Source organism: Dipodomys merriami, unplaced genomic scaffold (assembly GCF_024711535.1).
Source record: "Dipodomys merriami isolate MVZ:Mamm:240054 unplaced genomic scaffold, mDipMer1.0.p SCAF_17, whole genome shotgun sequence".
Taxonomy (NCBI): Eukaryota; Metazoa; Chordata; class Mammalia; order Rodentia; family Heteromyidae; genus Dipodomys; species Dipodomys merriami.
Window position 1 is genome coordinate 30643287 of NW_027203048.1, and position 18434 is coordinate 30661720.

Below are 18434 nucleotides of genomic sequence, written 5' to 3' on the forward strand. Positions count from 1 at the left end.
GTCACATAGATCTATCCTTCCCATCAACATTTGCTCATAAGAGAAATCACAACTATATCGATAGGCTGAGGGTTTAGCATAGAGCTCTTTCCTAGTATTTGTCAGGCCCTGAGTTTAATCCTTAGTATCACAAACACAAGCAAAAACTATATTCACCTATGAGATTGACAAATAGTTGAAGTTTGAAAACTTTATTGCCACTCTGATGTCTCTCATTACACTCATTACTAATAAACATATCTAGCAAATTTCTATTCTATTTCTACTGTATTTCTATTTCCTTTTTTTCTCCTCCTGTCCTTGAGCTAGAACTTTGAGCATGGGTGCTGTTCCTAAGCTTCTTTTGCTCAAGGCTAGCACTCTACCATTGAGCCACAGCAGCACTTCCAGCTTTTTCTGTGATTAATTGGATGTGAGAGACTCATGGACTTTCTTGTGTGGGCTAGTTTCAAACCAGGACCTCAGATCTTAGTCACCTGAGTAGCTAGGATTACAGGCATGAGCCACCAGCACCCAACTTGCACTGACCTACCTTGTAACATTTCTAGGAGTTTCCCAAGGCTAAACTGGCAAAGGCCCACCAATGGCAGAAATGTTGAGTAATCCACTGCATGTCTTCACAGTAGAGTAATATCATGTATTAAAAATAAAAGAAACCAGGTGCTAGTGGCTCAAGCCTGCAATCCTAGTTACTCAGGAGGCTGAGATCTGAGGATCATGGTTCAAAGCGGCCTGTGCAAGAAAGTACATGAGACTCTTCAATTAACCACCAGAAAAGTGGAAGTGGTGCTGTGGCTCAAGTGGTAGAGCACTAGCCTTGAGCTGAAGAGCTGCGGGACAGTGCCCAGGCCAAGTTCAAGACCCACAACCGACTAAATAAATAGATAGACAAATAAATAAATGAGGGCAAGTCCTATAAATTACTGTAATAATTTCATATTCCATCTTATGGACTTATCATCAGGATATAGTGACAAAATAAAAATAAAAACTTCTCAGCAAGATGAAATTTTTTATACAAAGGAAGCACTTTGAAAACATGTTTATGTTTAAAATAAATTAAAGAACAAACTATAAATTGTTTTCCTTCGTGAGGAGGAAATAGGATGGAAAGTAATCCAAAGCCTTCAACCAAACATCACATCTTAAAAATCCTTTTCAGACCTAGAGTGAAACATTTTTTAAAAATTAAGAGTAGAGGTCGGGCGCCGGTAGCTCATGCCTGTAATCCTAGCTACTGAGGAGGCTGAGATCTGAGGACCGAGGTTCAAAGCCAGCCAGGGCAAGAAACTCTGTGAGATTCTTTTTTGTTTGTTTTTTTGTCGGTCGTGGGGCTTGAACTCTGGGCCTGAGTGCTGTCCCTCAGCTCTTCAGCACAAGGCGAGCGCTCTACCACTTGAGCCACAGCGCCACTTCTGTGAGATTCTTATCTCCAATAAAGCACTAGAAAACCAGAAATGGTGCTGTGGTTCAAGCGGTAGAGCGCTCGCCTTGAGCTGAAGAGCGCAGGGACAGCACCCAGGCGCAGAGTTCAAGACCCACGACCGACAAAAAAAAAAAAATTAAGAGTAGATATTAGTACTTAATTTTTTAGGAAAATGTGGTGATATTGTTGTTAGTTTTAAAAAGAGAGTCCTTAACTTTAGAATGCATACTAAAGTATGACAAATGTTACTTGTGGAATTTGCTTTAAAATGCCAATAGGAGGGAGGTCATTGGTGGGAACTAGTTCATTATGTAATATTCTATTTTTTATGCTTGAAATTTATCATTACAAAGATTAGAAAAGAGGGACTGGGAAGGTAGCTCAGTGGTAGAGTGCTTGCCTCGCATTCATGAGGTCCTGGGTTCAATTCTTCAGCACCACATGAACAGAAAAAGAAGTGGCACTGTGGCTCAAGTGGTAAAGTACCTAGCCTTGAGCTGAAGAGCTCAGGGACAGTGCCCAGGCCCAGAGTTCAAGCCCCATGACCAAATAAATAAATAAATAGTAAGTATGCATTTACAACACACATAAACAAATACCACAGTATGACATTTAAGAGTGGGCTTACTTTAAAAAAAAAAAAAAAAAAAAAGAATGGGCTTACTAAAACCAAATAATCACAAGCAAGATAATGACCATAAAGATTTGAATACTTTATTGTCTGATATAATTAAATAGTATATTGAATTGAAACATTTTGTGCAATCAGAAATAATTTTTAAAATAATAAAAAATACAATTTTGTGTCAAAACCAAAATCTAGATTTTACAATATTAACTAATGCACCTAAGAAAACACATTCAGGCTTGAGATTGCTATCTTTGGCACATATTATTTGACCAATAATCCATAATGACCTCAGAAGTACTGTTGTACCTTCTTGTGAATTATTCAGTTCAAACCACAGTCTTATTTAAGTCACCAGATGGACTTTCTTCTTCACTAGTTTCATCATGGTAAAAAGAGTGTAAATTAGCACCTTATAATGACTCATGATAGACTTTATCATCCACATAGGAAAGCAGTGAAGAGGGGATGCTAACCATTTGATGGTAAAAGAGACATAAACAGATGCTATTCACAAGTCTCAATGCGCCAGTGGCAATTACCACCTGTTCTGCTTCATCTATTAGTGCTATGCAGAAGAAGCCAAGAAACAGAAAAACCATGCAGACAAGGCTCTTCCTTGCAACAACTGCTAGTTTAAATTCCTCCATTAGAAACACATACCATACAAAGTAATCCTAGAGTAATGCAAGACACGCAATTATGTGACTACTCTAGACAGAAGCCAGATGACTAAAAGCAGGCTCACAAAGGACTCACCTCCATTCTCTGCTTTCCTTTACAAATGGTAAGGAAGGACTGTATGTTCTGTGCAGATAATCTTAAGAAAAGAATCAGCACAGAAAATGGTCCGTTTTCTTTTCAATCTTACCAATTCCAATTCTGCAATCACTCATGGCCTTAGCTCAATTGCAGGTTTCATTCACACAAAAAGATAGACCAGTGTACAAATTATGAAGATGGTTTGATTTACATATATATTTGGATGGTGGTAGTATTGGGTACTGAACTTAGGGTATGCTTCATAGGGATGCCTGAACCATGTTTGAACCATGCCCGATTTTGTTTGTTTGAGATAGGGCCTTACAATCTTCCAGTGCCAGTCTGAATCACAATCATCCTATTCAGGCATCCTACCATAGCTAGAATGACAGAAACCTACCACCATGTCCAGTCTTCTATGTTGCCATGGAATCTCACAACTTTACATACCCAGGCTGATGACCTACAACTGCAGTCCTCCCAATTTCAATCTCCCACATAGCCAGGAAGATAGGCACACATCGCTATGGTCAACTACTAGTTGAAATAGGGTCTTACTTCCTCCTCTCCACCCTCCTCCCCCCCGCCCCCCCCCCCCCCCCCCGCTAGCCCAGGCTGGCTTTGAGCCAGAATCCACCTAATCTCCACCTTCCAAGTAACAAGGATTAGTAGCAGGCACCTAGCCTTAATTCTTTTGTGCCTATGATGTGACAGAACATAGAGAACCACTGGTGGAACAGATCTGTTCACCTCATAGTGGCTAGGAAGAAAAGACAAAGAGTTGGAAGTCCCAATGTCACCTTCAAGGACACATCCCAGTGACCTAACTTCTTCCTTTAGGTTCTATCTCTTTAAAGTTCTACTATACCTCCATAGTGCCACAGACTGGGGTCCATGCCTTTAACACTCGAAATCCAAACTATAGTAATTACTTAAATACCAAAAGCTTTTAAAGGTTTCTAAAACACTACTGTAAGTTGAAAATGTCCTAAGTTGAAAATGTATTTAATTCATGTAATCTACTAAACATATCTGTATTGTAGAGTGTCCGCTGTTTACCCTTATGGTCACATGGCTGACTAGAAGCTGCCAATGCTCAGAACCCTAAGGAGACCACACTGCATGTTGCTAGCCCAGGAAAAGGTTAAAGCTCTAAACAGTGCAAAATATATGTCAGTTCTGTCCCACTGCAAAGTTGACTATCACTCAGGGATCATCTGTATTGATTTTCACATCTTCAAAATGAAGAGCTCAACACGAACTTGTGGATACTTGAGTTTTTATTACATATATAAACATACAAATATGAACAAACTACATAAGATTGAAACATTCAAGGTACATTTGGTCTAGGAAAAAACTGAGAGCTATAATGGTTTAAAAAATAAAGGTTGCAACATTTTAAATACTACATGGAATTTTGGAATTTTTTAAGTTACCAGAATTGCCACCTGGTTCTCAACAGCTAAACTTCTGCCACCTGTACACATATATTCAAATTCTACGTTCACCCCACAGGAAGTTCCTAAAGTGAAGACAGAGTCCAGCCATTCTTTTGGATCTTAACAATGTTGTCCTCATGACTTTTGTCAGAACAGTGAAGGACGATCTGAGATGGACCTAGGTGATCTGTTCCATCTATTTCAACCACAGGGTAAGAACAAGATAAAAGACTTGCTTCCGTTGGACCAATCTCTAGCTGTCCAGTTGTCCATGGTGGCACTGCTGTCCTATCTTTCTCTCAAAGCTAGTCTCCACGATCTCTAATCAGGCTCATTTGATTCTGTATTTGGTTCTTTCTGTCTATAGACTTAGACTGACTCATGATGCAGTGCTTCATTAACCTAGGATTATGAGGTCTTCATGTACTGTTTGATAAACCATGTAGATTATAAAAGAAAACCACTAAAGTATTACTAAAACTGGCAATAAATGCTTCATGGGAACAAAGCTGCCCACTGACTGTGGAGCTGAAAAGAGCCTGATTGCTATATTTGGTAGTAACTCTGAAGTATGCACCATTCTTTCTTTAAAGATGGTGACACAGAAATGTTCCTCTCTTAATAATATCCAAATGTGGTAAAATGCTCCTAAAACTGACCTGGGGCTAGAACTCAGGGCCTGGCATTGACCCTGAGCTTTTGTGCTAAAGACTAATGCTCTACCACTTTGAGCCACAGCATCATTCTCCGACTTTTTGGTAGTTTGGAGTCTCATGGACTTTCCTGCCTGGGCCACCTTGGAACTGCAATCCTCAGATCTCAGCCTCCTGAGTAGGCATGAGCTACTGCTGCCCAGCTAATCTAATATTTTTTAAACTGAACATGTCTTTGAGATCACACCAATGTGACATAATTTTCCAAAGAGTAAAATTAAAAAAATAAAAATAAAAAACTTAAGGAAGAGGGACCAGCAATACAACTGATCTATAATCCTAAAAAAAAAAAAAAAAAAAAAAAAATTCCAAGCTGGGAATGTGGCTTAGTGGTAGAGTGCTTGCCTAGCATGCATGAAGCCCTGGGTTCGATTCCTCAGTACCACATAAACAGAAAAGGCTGGAAGTGGTGCTGTGTTTCAAGTGGTAGAGTGCTAGCCTTGAGCAAAAAGAAGCTCAGGGTCAGTGCCCAGGCCGAGTTCAAGCCCCAAGACTGGCAAAAAAAAAATCCCCTGAGTTTACATGTGAAAAGGTAACGAATACCATTCTTGCATCAAGTAACTGGATTAGGAAGTGAAAACAGAATACAACAACAGGATAAGATCACTTACGAAATAATCATCCCCAAATAAAATAGTAAGTGCAGTTACTCATACTCTGGTGCAGTGTATGCTTTCTATTCTTGGTTGCAAGCACCAGGTGAACATGAAACAGAGGTGGAAATGCACCATGTCTAGCACTAAAAGCAGCAGCAGAATTCAGAATAAAGTAGAAATAAATATTACAACAAAGTGTAACTGGAAATGAAACTGCAAAAAGTAATACAAATAAAACTTACAATATCTTTTTACTGAGAAGCCCATTGTAAACATTCGTATTTATTACTAACCCCCAAACCTAACCAAATCACATAAGCAAAACCTATCTTCTATGACTACAAAGTCATGAATAATCTGTACTCCATGGCTCTGTTGTCTTGATAGCTTCCAGAGTAAGAAATGAGCTGTTTCAACTAGCTTCACTGATTTCTCCATCATGAATAGTTGCCAGTTCAGGAACCTCGTTCCTCCTCAGAACGTCTTCATAGAGCAAATAATTATGTAGACTTGTGGGAAGCGGTAACTGACGGATAAAACTGTCAGATCGAAGGTGTTCTAGTTTTAGGCTGGACCGAATTTCCAAACGACAAAGATGGGTTAGGCATGGAACAGAGGCTGGAGAAATAAACAAACAAAAAAAGGCAAGCAATTTTAACAGAAAGATCTAACAGTACTTTAAGGTAAATGCAAGCACCATTGCCCCTAGCCACCTAGTAAATAAGAAGTGATACATGGCTTGGGCTTCATTTTTTTTTTTTTTTTCCTATTTGTGGTACTGGGGTTTGTACTCAAGGCCTAGTGCTTGCTTGGTTTTACTTGTTAGGCTGGTGCTCTACCACTTGAGCCATACCTCCAGTCCTCTTTTTGCCACTTATTTTGGAGATAGAGTCCTACAGCCTTTTCTACTAGGCTGACCCTCAAAACACTATTTTCCAGATCCCAGTCCCCTGGAAAACTAAAGGTTACAAGTAAAAGACTTCATTCATTTAATCTGGTGTCCCTCCCTCCAGCTATTGATCATACAAAGTCAGCATAAAAACTAAATGTTTAAATTCTAAAGATCTAACAATAGTTGTGTGACATTGAAGAAATGGATGTGCTAACTTTAAAAATGACAGGACACACCACTACCTGCTACATCAAGGGAATGGATGTAAAGTGTCCAAAAGTGTCCACATGATCTTCTTTTCAGCTGTGACATAAAATAAAATTTTAAAATGGGCACAGAGACAAAGGGAACATATGACCATAAACTTCACACATATTCTCTTTCATCTTCATTATCCTTATGAAGTGAGCACATGTAACCGCACGCACACATACAACTTACCTGAGGTATATATTATTATGCTATCATAAAGATAAGAAAACATATATTTATAAGTAACTCTCCAATGGTTACAGACCTGGTAACGATAAAGCCAAGATTCAAACTCAGGTCCATCTGACTCTAAAGCCTCTATATGTGCCCAGGGTTTTTGCTAAAGTCACAGCAGCCAAAAGCTAATTCTCAACTAAGTGATCATGCTATGAATAAAATTAAGAACCACCACATGATAGCAGTTTCATTTTCCAAGATGAAAAATTTTAACTGAAGAGGTTAATGTCCATGAAAAGTGAGAATACTAAAACAACTAGTGCTTTTATGTGAATCAAACCTTTAGTTAGTATAAGAAATCTTTTATAAATCCCTGTGATTAATTGACTAGCATCAGAGCATCAAAAATACCATCAAGAGCACAAGTGATACAAGACCAGGTAGTCTAGCACCAAGTAAAGGGTTCCTTAAACCTTAATCCCTGATCCCTAATGGGCCAGCACACATTAATTCTCTATCATCTTCCTTATCTTCTATACCACTAAAGTTAACTTCACATCTTAAATTTAATTGAAGTTAAGCTTAAAGTTTAAGAAATTTGTCAAACTACAGAAAAAAACAGCATTCATGAAAATAGAACAATGAGACTTACTGGAATAGTTTTAGGAAGGAAGGGAGACTGCTAAAGGGAATGAGATTGATTTGAACACATTGTATATATAAATGGAAATGTCACAGTAAAATCCACTCTGTATTAACTAATACTATAATGCTAATAAAAAGAAAGTTATCTGATTTTGTACCTAAAAATGTAAGTTTAAGAAAAGATGGGTATTTTCTTAAGTCAAAGTTAGAAGGTGGGGTCCAAGTAGCTCATGCCTATAATCCTAGCTACTCAGGAGGCTGAGCTCTGAGGATCACAGTTCAAAGCCAGCTGGTGCAGGAAAAGGAAAGTCCATGAGACTCTTATTTCCAATTAACCACCAAAAGATGGAGAAAGATGGAAGTAGAGCTGTGGCTCAAGTGGTACATTATTAGCTTTGATCACAAATGCTCACGGCAGTACCCAAACCTTGAGTAAGGACCAGTACAAACACACACACACACACAAAATAAATAAATAAATAAATAGCCAGGCTGGGCGCTGAAGGCTCACACCTGTAATCCTAGCTACTCAGGAGGCTGAGATCTGAGGATCTTGGTTCAAAGCCAGCCCAGGCAGGTAAGTCCCTGAAACTCTTATCTCAAGTAGCACTGTAGCTCAAGTGGTAGAGCGCTAGCCTTGAGCTGAAGAGCTGAGGAATAGGCTCAGGCCCAGAGTTAAGCCCCACAACCAACAACAAAAATAAATAAATAAATAATAGCCAGAACTAGCAGTGTGGCTCAAGTGGTAGAGCACCAGCCTGGAAATTATAAGGCCCTGAATTCAAACTCCAGTACTGTCCATAAATACATACACATACACACATACATAGATTTAATAAATGTATAGTAAAATTCCATCATGTATATTGTTTACATGGTGTCATACCCATGTCTTATACTTACATACTCACATGTTAAGTTGAAACCCTTTTGTACAAGTACTTCATAATAATTTTTAATTAAAAATAATGAATAAATTGTATACTTTCTGTAAATTGAGAAGAATCTTTGTTATAATTTGGATCTGGATTGCACCCTCACCCTCCACCAAAGGCCATGTGCTAAAGAATGGCACAGAGGTAATGGGCTGAGAGGTTCAAGAGTTGAGATTTGGGCTGGAGGAGGTGACCCTGATCAAGATGCATTATGGGGCTAGAAAGGTGGCTTAGTGGTAGAGTACTTGCCTAGCATGCAGGAAGTCCTGAGTTCAATTCTTCAATACCACATAAACAGAAAAGGCCGGAAATGGCACTGTAGCTCAAGTGGCAGAGTGCTAGCCTTGAGCAAGCGAAGCTCAGGTACAGTACCCCAGTCCTGAATTCAAGCCCCAGGATGTCCAAAAAAAAAAAAGAGGCACTATGTATACAAACTGACATGTTAAAACGAAACACCCTTGTACAATTAATTGATATTAATTTTTTTTTAAGTTTGAGATGAAGGGGAAGGTCTTTGGGCCATAAGAGGAATGCCCCAGAAGGAAAAGATTGTGGGATGGTGAATATGATCAGAATGTATCATATACATGTGTGGAAATGTCACTGTCACATTGTATAATTAATACGCACCAATAAAAAATGCAGAATTTTTTTTAAGATTGTGGGAGTCTTCCTGACCATGAATGGGCAATTTTATCCTACTACACTCTTGCCATAATGTGCTATCTTATTACTGTCCCCAAAGCAAAAGAATCAACCAATCACAAATTAGAACTTCCAAAATTGTGTGCCAAAGTAAACCTTTTCTCTTGTAAATCAAATTCTGGGTATATGTTACGGTAATGGAAAGCCAGCAGTTACTTTTCTTGCTTGAAAGATAGGAAAACATGATAGCATTGGAGAAATAGGAAGAAGTATGTATGCTCAAATTGCAAGTGCCACAGTTCTGCAAAGATGTGAAAAGGTTGTATTCAACTGCCACTCATAAGGAAGCCCTCTTACACTTTATAAAATCAGGAATGATAATTGAACTAAATAATAATAAACCATCTCAAAGCAAGTGACCAAACCATACATACTTATGACACTCACTTAAAATGCATGCACAGCTGGGGACATAGGTCCAGTATAGAGTGCTTGCCTAGCACTATGAGGCCCTAGGTTCAATCCCCAGCACTGCAAAAAGAAAAATTAAGAGTGAAATTAAGTGCATATATAAGCCACACCCACAATGCAGTTGGCAGTTCACTTCTCTAAGTTACAGCCTAGATTTGAAAATATATATGAAGCGGGCTGGGAAGGTGGCTCAGTGGTAGAGTGCTTGCCTTGCATGCATGAGGCCCTGGGTTTGATTCCTCAGCACCACATAAGCAGAAAAAGCCAGAAGTGGTGCTGTAGCTCAAGTGGTAGAGCGCTAGCCTTGAGCTGAAGAGCTGAGGGACAGAAGCCCAGGCTCAGAGTTCAGGCCCCACAACTGGCAAAAAAAAAAACAAAAAAACACGTGTGTGTGTGTGTGTGTGTGTGTGTGTGTGTGTGTGTGTGTGTGTGTGTGTGTGTGTGTGTGTGTGTGTGTGTGTGTGTGTGTGTGTCCCCACAACTGGCAAAAAAAAGTGTGTGTGTGTGTGTGTGTGTGTGTGTGTGTAAAGCAAGGTGAGTACTAAATCTCTCTATATTTTTGTATTTCTCCTGTCTTTCTAATTCAACTTCCACTTCTGTTCAGTGCTTATCTTTACCAAGTTTTCTTTCATCAGTCAGTATATATCAGCTATACAAGGGGGATTTCATTATGACATATCCACACACATAAATAATGTAGCCCAATCAATCCTTCATAACTCCCCTTTTAATCCCACTCCATATCCTTTCCTACTACAAGTTCCAGAGGTTTCAGAGTTCTATTTTCATACTGGCAGTAATTTATTTCAACAATATCCATCTTCTTTCACTCTCATTAGCCTACCTCCTTCTAGCTAGTACTTAGCTCCCCTCCCCAACAGTTCTCTTTCTCCTTTCTCCTCTTTAGCCATCTATTGATAAGCAGCTTTCATTGAGTTTCTTTATGCTATTATGTTTATCAAGTTTTTAATAGAGCTTGAAGATAGGTCTTATGGTATACCTCTGTAGTTTCAGCTTCTTGGGAAGCTGAGGTTGGAGTATTGCATGAAACGAGTTTGAGGCCAAACTGGGCAACCTCACTTTAAAAGAAAAAAAAATCATCTTTACTGTAACAGAAACAATGATTCTGTTCTCACACTCTGTTTCAGTCACTGGCTTATGCAATTTGGAGTTAAATTATTTAATTACAATAATATGTACAAATGTAATGAATTTTCAGATATATACAAAACTGGTAGGCATAGAAGTCATCTGGGGGGCTGGGAAGTTGGCTCAGTGGTAGAGTGCTTGCCTTGCATGCCTGAGGCCCTGGGTTCGATTCCTCAGCACCACATAAGCAAAAAGAAAAAACCCGGAAGTGGCGCTGTAACTCAAGTGATAGAGCGCTAGCCTTGAGCTGAAGAGCTGTGGGACAGCGCCCAGGCCCAGAGTTCAGGCCCCACGACCGGACCCCCCCCCCCAAAAAAAAAGAAGTCATCTGGGAAGGAAAAGGTATGCTGGCAATTCTTGAGAAAAGTCTACCAGTAGCAAATATTGCGCCTGCCATGAGCATAGTCAGATGGGCTGAGAGGAAATGACAAGACTGCTTAATCAGGGTGGTGGTAGTTTAAAGTGAAGATGGTTCAGAAAATGCCCACTTACATTCAGTGAAGGGCTCAATATTTATCATTAAATTAAGCTCTTCCTTCACATTCTTTTTAATGTGAGTATTTATTATATACCCAAAAGGAAAACACAGGATAGCTGTGAGATGAGGAAAACTGCTCGGCTAGGAATAAGGGTTCCTTAGTACAGCTTCAGCTTTGCTGTCTCTGATACATTACAGACTCAAAAACTCCTCAGGCTGACTGGAGAAGAAGTTTCTCTGGCTTTCCTACCCCCCTGCAGTACCAACAATTCTTTCCTGACACCAATGAAGTCCTTTTTTTTTTTTTGCTGGTCTGGGGCTTGAACTTAGGGGCACTGTCCCTGAGCCTCTTTATGCTAGCGCCACAGAACCACTTCCAGGTTTTCCCAAGTAGTTTTTTAGAGATAAGTGTCTCACGGACTTTCTTGTCCAGGCTGGTTTTGAACCTCACATCTTGCCTCCGGAGTAATTAGGATTACAGATGTGAGCCACCAGCACCTAGCTTGAAGTCCAATCTTTAGCTTAATAAATCATGCATTTATGTTAATACATATACAGAAGCTTAACCATTTGTTATCAAGCCAAACTGAACCAACAGACATCTGTTAGAGGGAAGCATGAATGCCTGGCCTACCTGACACCAAGTATTAACAACATAGCTGTTATTAACTAGATCCAAATGGTCTACACTCCAAATATAGGTTTTTCTAAGCCATGCATACCCCATATATCCACTGAAACTACCTAAGTTTTAGAATTTTTTTTTAAAGTAAAGTTATAGTTGCTTCGGATATTGGTTCAAATTTTAATTGCACCATTTTGATTTTCCTTCTGAGAGTACTGCTGGCCTAATTAACAATTAGAGGTAAAAATTGTGTTCAATTGAACTGAGGTATTCTTTCAGCTGAATATTATTAACATAGACAAAACTCTGCCCATCAGTGACATTTCAGTTTAAAATGCCAGTAAATACCAAGGGAATTTTTTAACCAGATATGCAATATTTCAAAGCACACACGACTCCTATGAATGTTTTAGTGATGTGCACTATTTCCAGATGTGTTGCCACGAGGCTGGTAGATCAAGCTAGTCCTTGAATTTATAATTTAAAAAGGCCACAGAAGCTGTAGGTAAACATACTCTCAAGGAAACCTATTAAAATGTGATTCATATTTGTTAAATCATTCTGTGTTCTTAAGATGATAGCCCAGCAAACAATGTGTGAAACATGTTACACTTTAACTTATTTTCCTGACCCAACCATTTTCTATTTAGTATATGCTAAACCCAGTTTTTATCTATAGCTCTACTAGCAGACAAGCAACCTGACCTTTCATTTCTATAGAAACCTTTCAATTTCATGCATTTTTATATGCTAGATATTATATGAAGTTTTATTAAAATCAAGTTTCATTAAAATCACAACAATCAACATGAATCTCATAATTCTTAATTCATGATGCTTGTTGATGCCAACATTTATAACACAGACTAAATCTGCATCTTATATATGTACATAACATTTACCACAACCATTCATCTCTACACTGTTTCCATGACAATGTTCAAAGTCCACTGGACTATATTTCTTTGGCTCCTTTGCATTGCTTACCATATCAAAGGTACTCATTTAACTTCTAGGCCATTTCCTTCATACTGTCCTTTCAAGATGATTTACAGCTTTTTATCCCCAATTGTTCTTAGTTACTTATATAACCTCTGTCTTCCTCTGATTATAACCAAATCTCTAGAGAATATACAGAAGAAAACTATCTGAAGATTCTAAAAAATAAAGAGATTGGAGCAGGAAGTAAAATTTGAATAATCAGTATAGTAACAATAAATGAAATAAGAGAAAAGGCGCTGTCTAGCAATAAGAGCTGTGCTGGAGTTAAGGAGGCATTACCAACTAATAGTGTAACCTTGGAAAGTCATTTCAAATACCCTGATCTTCAGTTGGTGTATATTTACTGCAGGACTGCTCAAAAAGAAAAACAAACAAAACTTGTAACTTTTATTAAAGACGTCTGCCTATGGTCCACATTTGGAACAAAAATGATAGAGTGAGTGGTCAGCAGTTCAAAGCCAGCCTGGGCAGGAAAGTCCATGAAACTCCTATCTCCAATAAACCACCGAGAAAACCGGAAGTGGCGCTGTGGCTCAAGTGGTAAAACACTCGCCTTGAGCTGAAGAGCTGAGGGATAGTGCCCAGGCCCAGAGTTCAAGTCCCACAACTGACACACAGAAAAAGAAATGAATAATATATTAATTATAGTTGAAGACCTTCAGTGCTTGCTTTTTACTGGTTGATCAGATAAGTAGAAAAATTCAGTATCTATGCAGCATGAGGTTTTTATTATTTTGGTAATAAGAAATGTGGTACTGGCTTGTTGGGAGTTTTGGGGTTTTTTTTTAAGTCTATTATTTTCTCAATATATCTTTAAAGGTTTAAAAGCTGTTCCCTGGTCTGTCAGATTGAGAATTTTAAGGACTCTATATTTTATTTTAATAAAAATTTACATCCTGACTTGGAGAAAATCTTTACCAGCAATATACTTGAAAAAAAGCCCAATATATTCAAACTATACAAGGAGCTTAAAAACTATAAACCCTCCCTCAAACTAATAAACCAATCAATAAATGGGCAAAGGAGCTAAAGAGAGACTTCACAGAAGAAAAAGAATGGAAAATAAGAGGAAATGGTCAACAACCCTGGCCATAGAGGAAATGCAAATCAAAACAACTGAGATTCATCTCAAACAGCAAATGATGGCGGGGACATGGGAAAAAGGAACTCTACTACATTGTTGCTGGGAATATAAACTAGTACAATCACTCTGGACAAAACAATCTGGAAGTGTTAGACTCACACTCGAGACCCCGGAGCGACCCCCAGAGACCACGACCAATGCAAACAGCAAAAGAGTCGTTTATTTGCAAGCTCAAGCCTGGACTCATAATCGTCACTGACGGAGCCGGTCAGAGTTGTGAGCCCCGACCACATGTTCAGTAGGGTTCTTAGAGGGTCTCCAGCAAATAGGAGGGGCTGGAGGTTTGTGGGCTTCTACATAATTAGTCAGCAATTGGTCAGCATTTCGCGGGCAAATTTCGGGGTAAGCTCATTGGTTAGGGGCATAATCAATTCCAGTAAGGGTAGAGGCTTTTCAACTTAGTAGTTACAGGATTGGTTAAACCCAACATAGCAAGCAGATCATTGGTTGGGATACATAAGACTAACCATAGGAATGCAGGCAACATTTTTTTAACTGTTTATGACCCTACAGCTGCTTTTCCCAGGAACTTGACCAACCTGTTCATTTTCCAGTAACTGGGGTCGTGTTTCTCAACCCTTATCTAACTGGGGTTGCTAGGGGTATAATTGCAGTTTCGATTGTGGGTTTTCCAAGAACTTTTCCAAAAACTGGTTTTTCCAATAACTGTTTTGTCCCTTAAGTTTAACCTGAGGTCAGTTTTACAGGAGATGATGGCTTGCTTTTAGAATGGAGTTAGCTTAGTCCTTCAGAAGTTCCTCAAAAAACTAAACATAGAACTTCCTCATGACCTAACCTTACCACTCTTGGGCTTCTATCCATAACATTACAAATCAGGATACAATAAAGACATCTGTACATCCATGTTCAATTGCTCTACTACTCACAATAGCCAGCTTACAGAAACAGCCCAGATACCCTACAATAGATGTGTGAATCCAAAAAATGTGGTACATATCCACAATAGATGAATGGATCCAAAAACATATGATTTATATCCATAATGGAATTTTACTCATCCATTAGAAAGAATAAATGATGTCATTTACAGGGAAATGGATGGACCTAGAACAAATCATGTTAAATAAGTCAAGCTCAGAGAAACAAACTGCATGTTTTCTCTCATATGCAGAAGCTAGAACTAAAATACAATTGGACATAATAACTTACAGGTATTCACACATAATCAAACTAAAGAACAATACTGTTAGTGAGAAGCGTGATACATATATATAGGTATATATATATAGGTATATATATATACTTATATATATACACATATATATACCTATATATGTGTGTGTGTGTGTATATATATATATATATATATATATATATATATATATATATATATATATATATATCACCAGATAGACCTGTATTTGCCATTTTGTATTTTCTTTAACTTGCCTTTCTGCTTCTGTACACGGGCTTGCTAAACCTTAAAGAATGCAGCTGCTATTCTACCTGCCCTCAAGCCCCAGAAACTCACTCCCTGATCTGGAGCTGAAGTTAAATACCTCCGGCAGGGAATGCATGACAAAGTACACATTCCAGAACCCCCCCCCTGCCCCCCCACCTGGCCCGGGATCAGAGATAGTGGCCATTTGGCAACCACTTCCCCTAAGTCATCCTAGAAGTACCGTCCAATTATTTTAGAGCACAACAGTCCGCTAGCCCGACCAATTATTAGCCCCAGCCCTTTTCCTGCTTTGTATTGCGCCAATCATCCGCTAGAATTATGATTTAAATTTCCCGCGTGGTGTATTGATTCGTTGCCAATACATACTGAGGCCTTACCCCTACCAAAGAAAATATAAAAAGTGCTGTAACCCTGTGCTGCGGGCCTCTCTCTGCACTCGGACATCAGTGCACAGAGGGGTCCGTGCTCCAGCTCATCAATAAATGACTCATTGCCGCTTGCACTGATCTTTGGTCCCTGGTGGTCTTTTCTGGCGCTTCAAGTCTCCGGGCATTATATTAGGGGATGAACCCAAAGGTATAAGTCCTCTGAACATTTAAAGTATTTATTTATCAAATTTATTTATTAAAGTATTATTTATCAAAACAAATTCCAGGAAATGGAAACACGGTTTTGTTTTTTGGGTTTTTTGCTGATGTTTGTTTTTGCTTTGAGGCTTTTTTTTTGTCTTTTTTTGAGGGGCAAAGGGGCAGTGCAGAATGGGAAGAAGGAAGGGGAACAAATACAGTTATGGTATATGGAAAACAAACTATGCAACTTGTATGTTGGAATGGGGGGGAACTGGGGAAAAGCAAAGAAAGGGGTGCCATTGTTCAAAAAAAGAAATGTAATCATTACCTGACTTATGAAATGGTAATAACTCCACACAACACCTTAATAATAATAAAATTATGTTAAAAAATTAACCATTTGATTCTTTTGTAAAAGTCAACTAGCTGCATATAAAGAAATAGTAATATTCAGGCTGGGCATGGGAAGGCAAATAGTGAGTTCCAGGATAGAGATTCTTACCTCATAAAACGCAAACTAAAAAATTTTACATTCTATGGATAGGAAGGCCAGTTTCCCTACCCCCCAAGTTGTTAAAAAAAAAACAAACAAACTCATTGTATTCGTCACCTTCAATTCTTTCACTTTTATTCATGCACTTATAAAGAGAAATCTTTCCTTCTAGTCTTGTTCAGTCCTCTAAGAAGCTGGAGACAGCAGCTTTTCATGACTCTCAACTTAGAACAGAACCTAGTTAAGGCTCTATAGTTTATATTTATTACTAAATTTAAAAGCCAGCTTCTAAAAATTATATTAAGTGAAGTAAGCCAAGCCCAAAGAAACATAGGTCCCATGGTTTCCCTTATTTGCAATATCTAGTATATGTATGAGTCAAGCAGAAAAGGTCAGATAATGTGATGTTAGGATAATGAACCCTTAGATATGTATTTAAATGTTTTTTTCTTTCATGCATTTGTTTCTAACGCATTTATAAGATTATTTCTTTGTTGCTTTGTATGTCCCTCCTCCACAGTATAACCCCTGCTTTCACTATATTTGATATTGGTATAATTTGTGGAGGAGATGGGGAAAAACAAGTCGTTTAAGGATACAAGTGGACCTGTTGCAACAATGAGAAGTATAAATTGTCATGTCAAAAACGAACTTTACAACGTTGATGGGGGGGGGGGAGAATTGGGTGGGGGGGGATGCTGGGAAGGAATGTGAAGGGTTAACAAAGGAGGAGGCTGCAATGCTTGATAAGAAATGTATACATTATCTTGCCCATGTAATTGTAACCCCTCTTTACAGTATGTTCACAAAAAATTAAAATTAAAATTAAAAAAAAAAAGCCAGCTTCTATTTAGGAGGCCGAGATGTAAGGATCATGGTTCAAAGCCAGCTTGAACAAGAATGTGCATGAAACTCTTACGTCCAGTTAATCACAGAAAAAGCCAGAAGTAGTGTTGTAGCTTGGTGGTACAGTGCTAGCCTTGACCAAAAGGAGCTTAGGGACAGTGCTCAGGCCCAAAGTTCAAGGCCCAAGACCAGCCCCTTGCCTACCCACCACAAAAAAAAAAAGAAGGAAAGCAGGGCGGGGGGGGGGGGGGGCCTGGGAAAGTGGTTCAGTGGTAGAGCGCTTGCCTTGCATGCATGAGGCCCTGGGTTCGATTCCTCAGCACCACATTAGCAAAAAGAAAAAAGCCGGAAGTGGCGCTGTGGCTCAAGTGGTAGAGCGCTAGCCTTGAGCTGAAGAGCTGAGGGACAGCGCCCAGGCCCAGAGTTCACCCCCACGACCAGACCCAAAAAAAAAAAAAGGAAAGAAAGAAAGAGAGAAAGAGAGAGAGGAAGGAAGGAAGGAAGGAAGAAAGAAAGGAAGGAAGGAAGGAAGGAAGGAAGGAAGGAAGGAAGGAAGGAAGGAAGGAAGGAAGGAAGGAAGGAAGGAAAGAAAAGCTAGACTTAACAAATTAGTTTCTTGGTATGCGTGCGTGCGTGCGTGCATGCATGAGTGCGTGTGTGTGTGTGTGTGTGTGTGTTAATGGAGAATTGATAATCACACTTTTATGATTTTAAATTTTTTATTTTATATAGTTCACATACAGTTTATATGATTCATGTTTTGGGAAACTCAGAATAAAAACACTAGTAGTTTACTAGAATCCCATCTAAGCAGCAATGAATGAATGAACTGATCACCTATGGGGAATATCTGTTAAATGGTTGCATTAACTCTAATTTTTAAAGTTTATAAATGAAGTACTTTACAGACTTGAAAGTCTTGATGGTAGTATAAATCTAGGTAACTTTTTATTCATTTGAATTCTCAGAGAGAACACTATAACCTCTACTATAGGTAACTACTTTTTGCCTCCACCACACTTAAAATGGGTATTTGAGATTCAGGAAATAATTCTTTGGGTTTTAATTAGGACACAGCTGTCCCAGGGAGTCTGTCTGCAAACATACCAATTCTGAAGATA

At 38.8% G+C, this 18434-nt stretch overlaps 1 protein-coding gene across 6 annotated transcripts in view; it reads right to left on the reverse strand.

Annotated features, from left to right (window-relative positions):
- The window catches only part of Asb3 (ankyrin repeat and SOCS box containing 3), a 138346-nt gene that overhangs the window by 27605 nt on the left and 92307 nt on the right, over positions 1-18434 (reverse strand). For 3 of the 6 annotated variants that reach the window (XM_070025623.1, XM_070025620.1, XM_070025621.1), the window contains one exon: positions 3431-6185. The exons of 2 other annotated variants lie outside the window; for them this stretch is intronic. In XM_070025623.1, coding sequence (XP_069881724.1) covers positions 5980-6185 — 206 coding nt within the window. In that variant the 3' untranslated portion in view covers positions 3431-5979. Of the gene's footprint in view, positions 1-3430; positions 6186-6336; positions 6763-18434 lie in introns of those variants that run through there. One more of the 6 variants, XM_070025622.1, reaches the window with a different exon arrangement.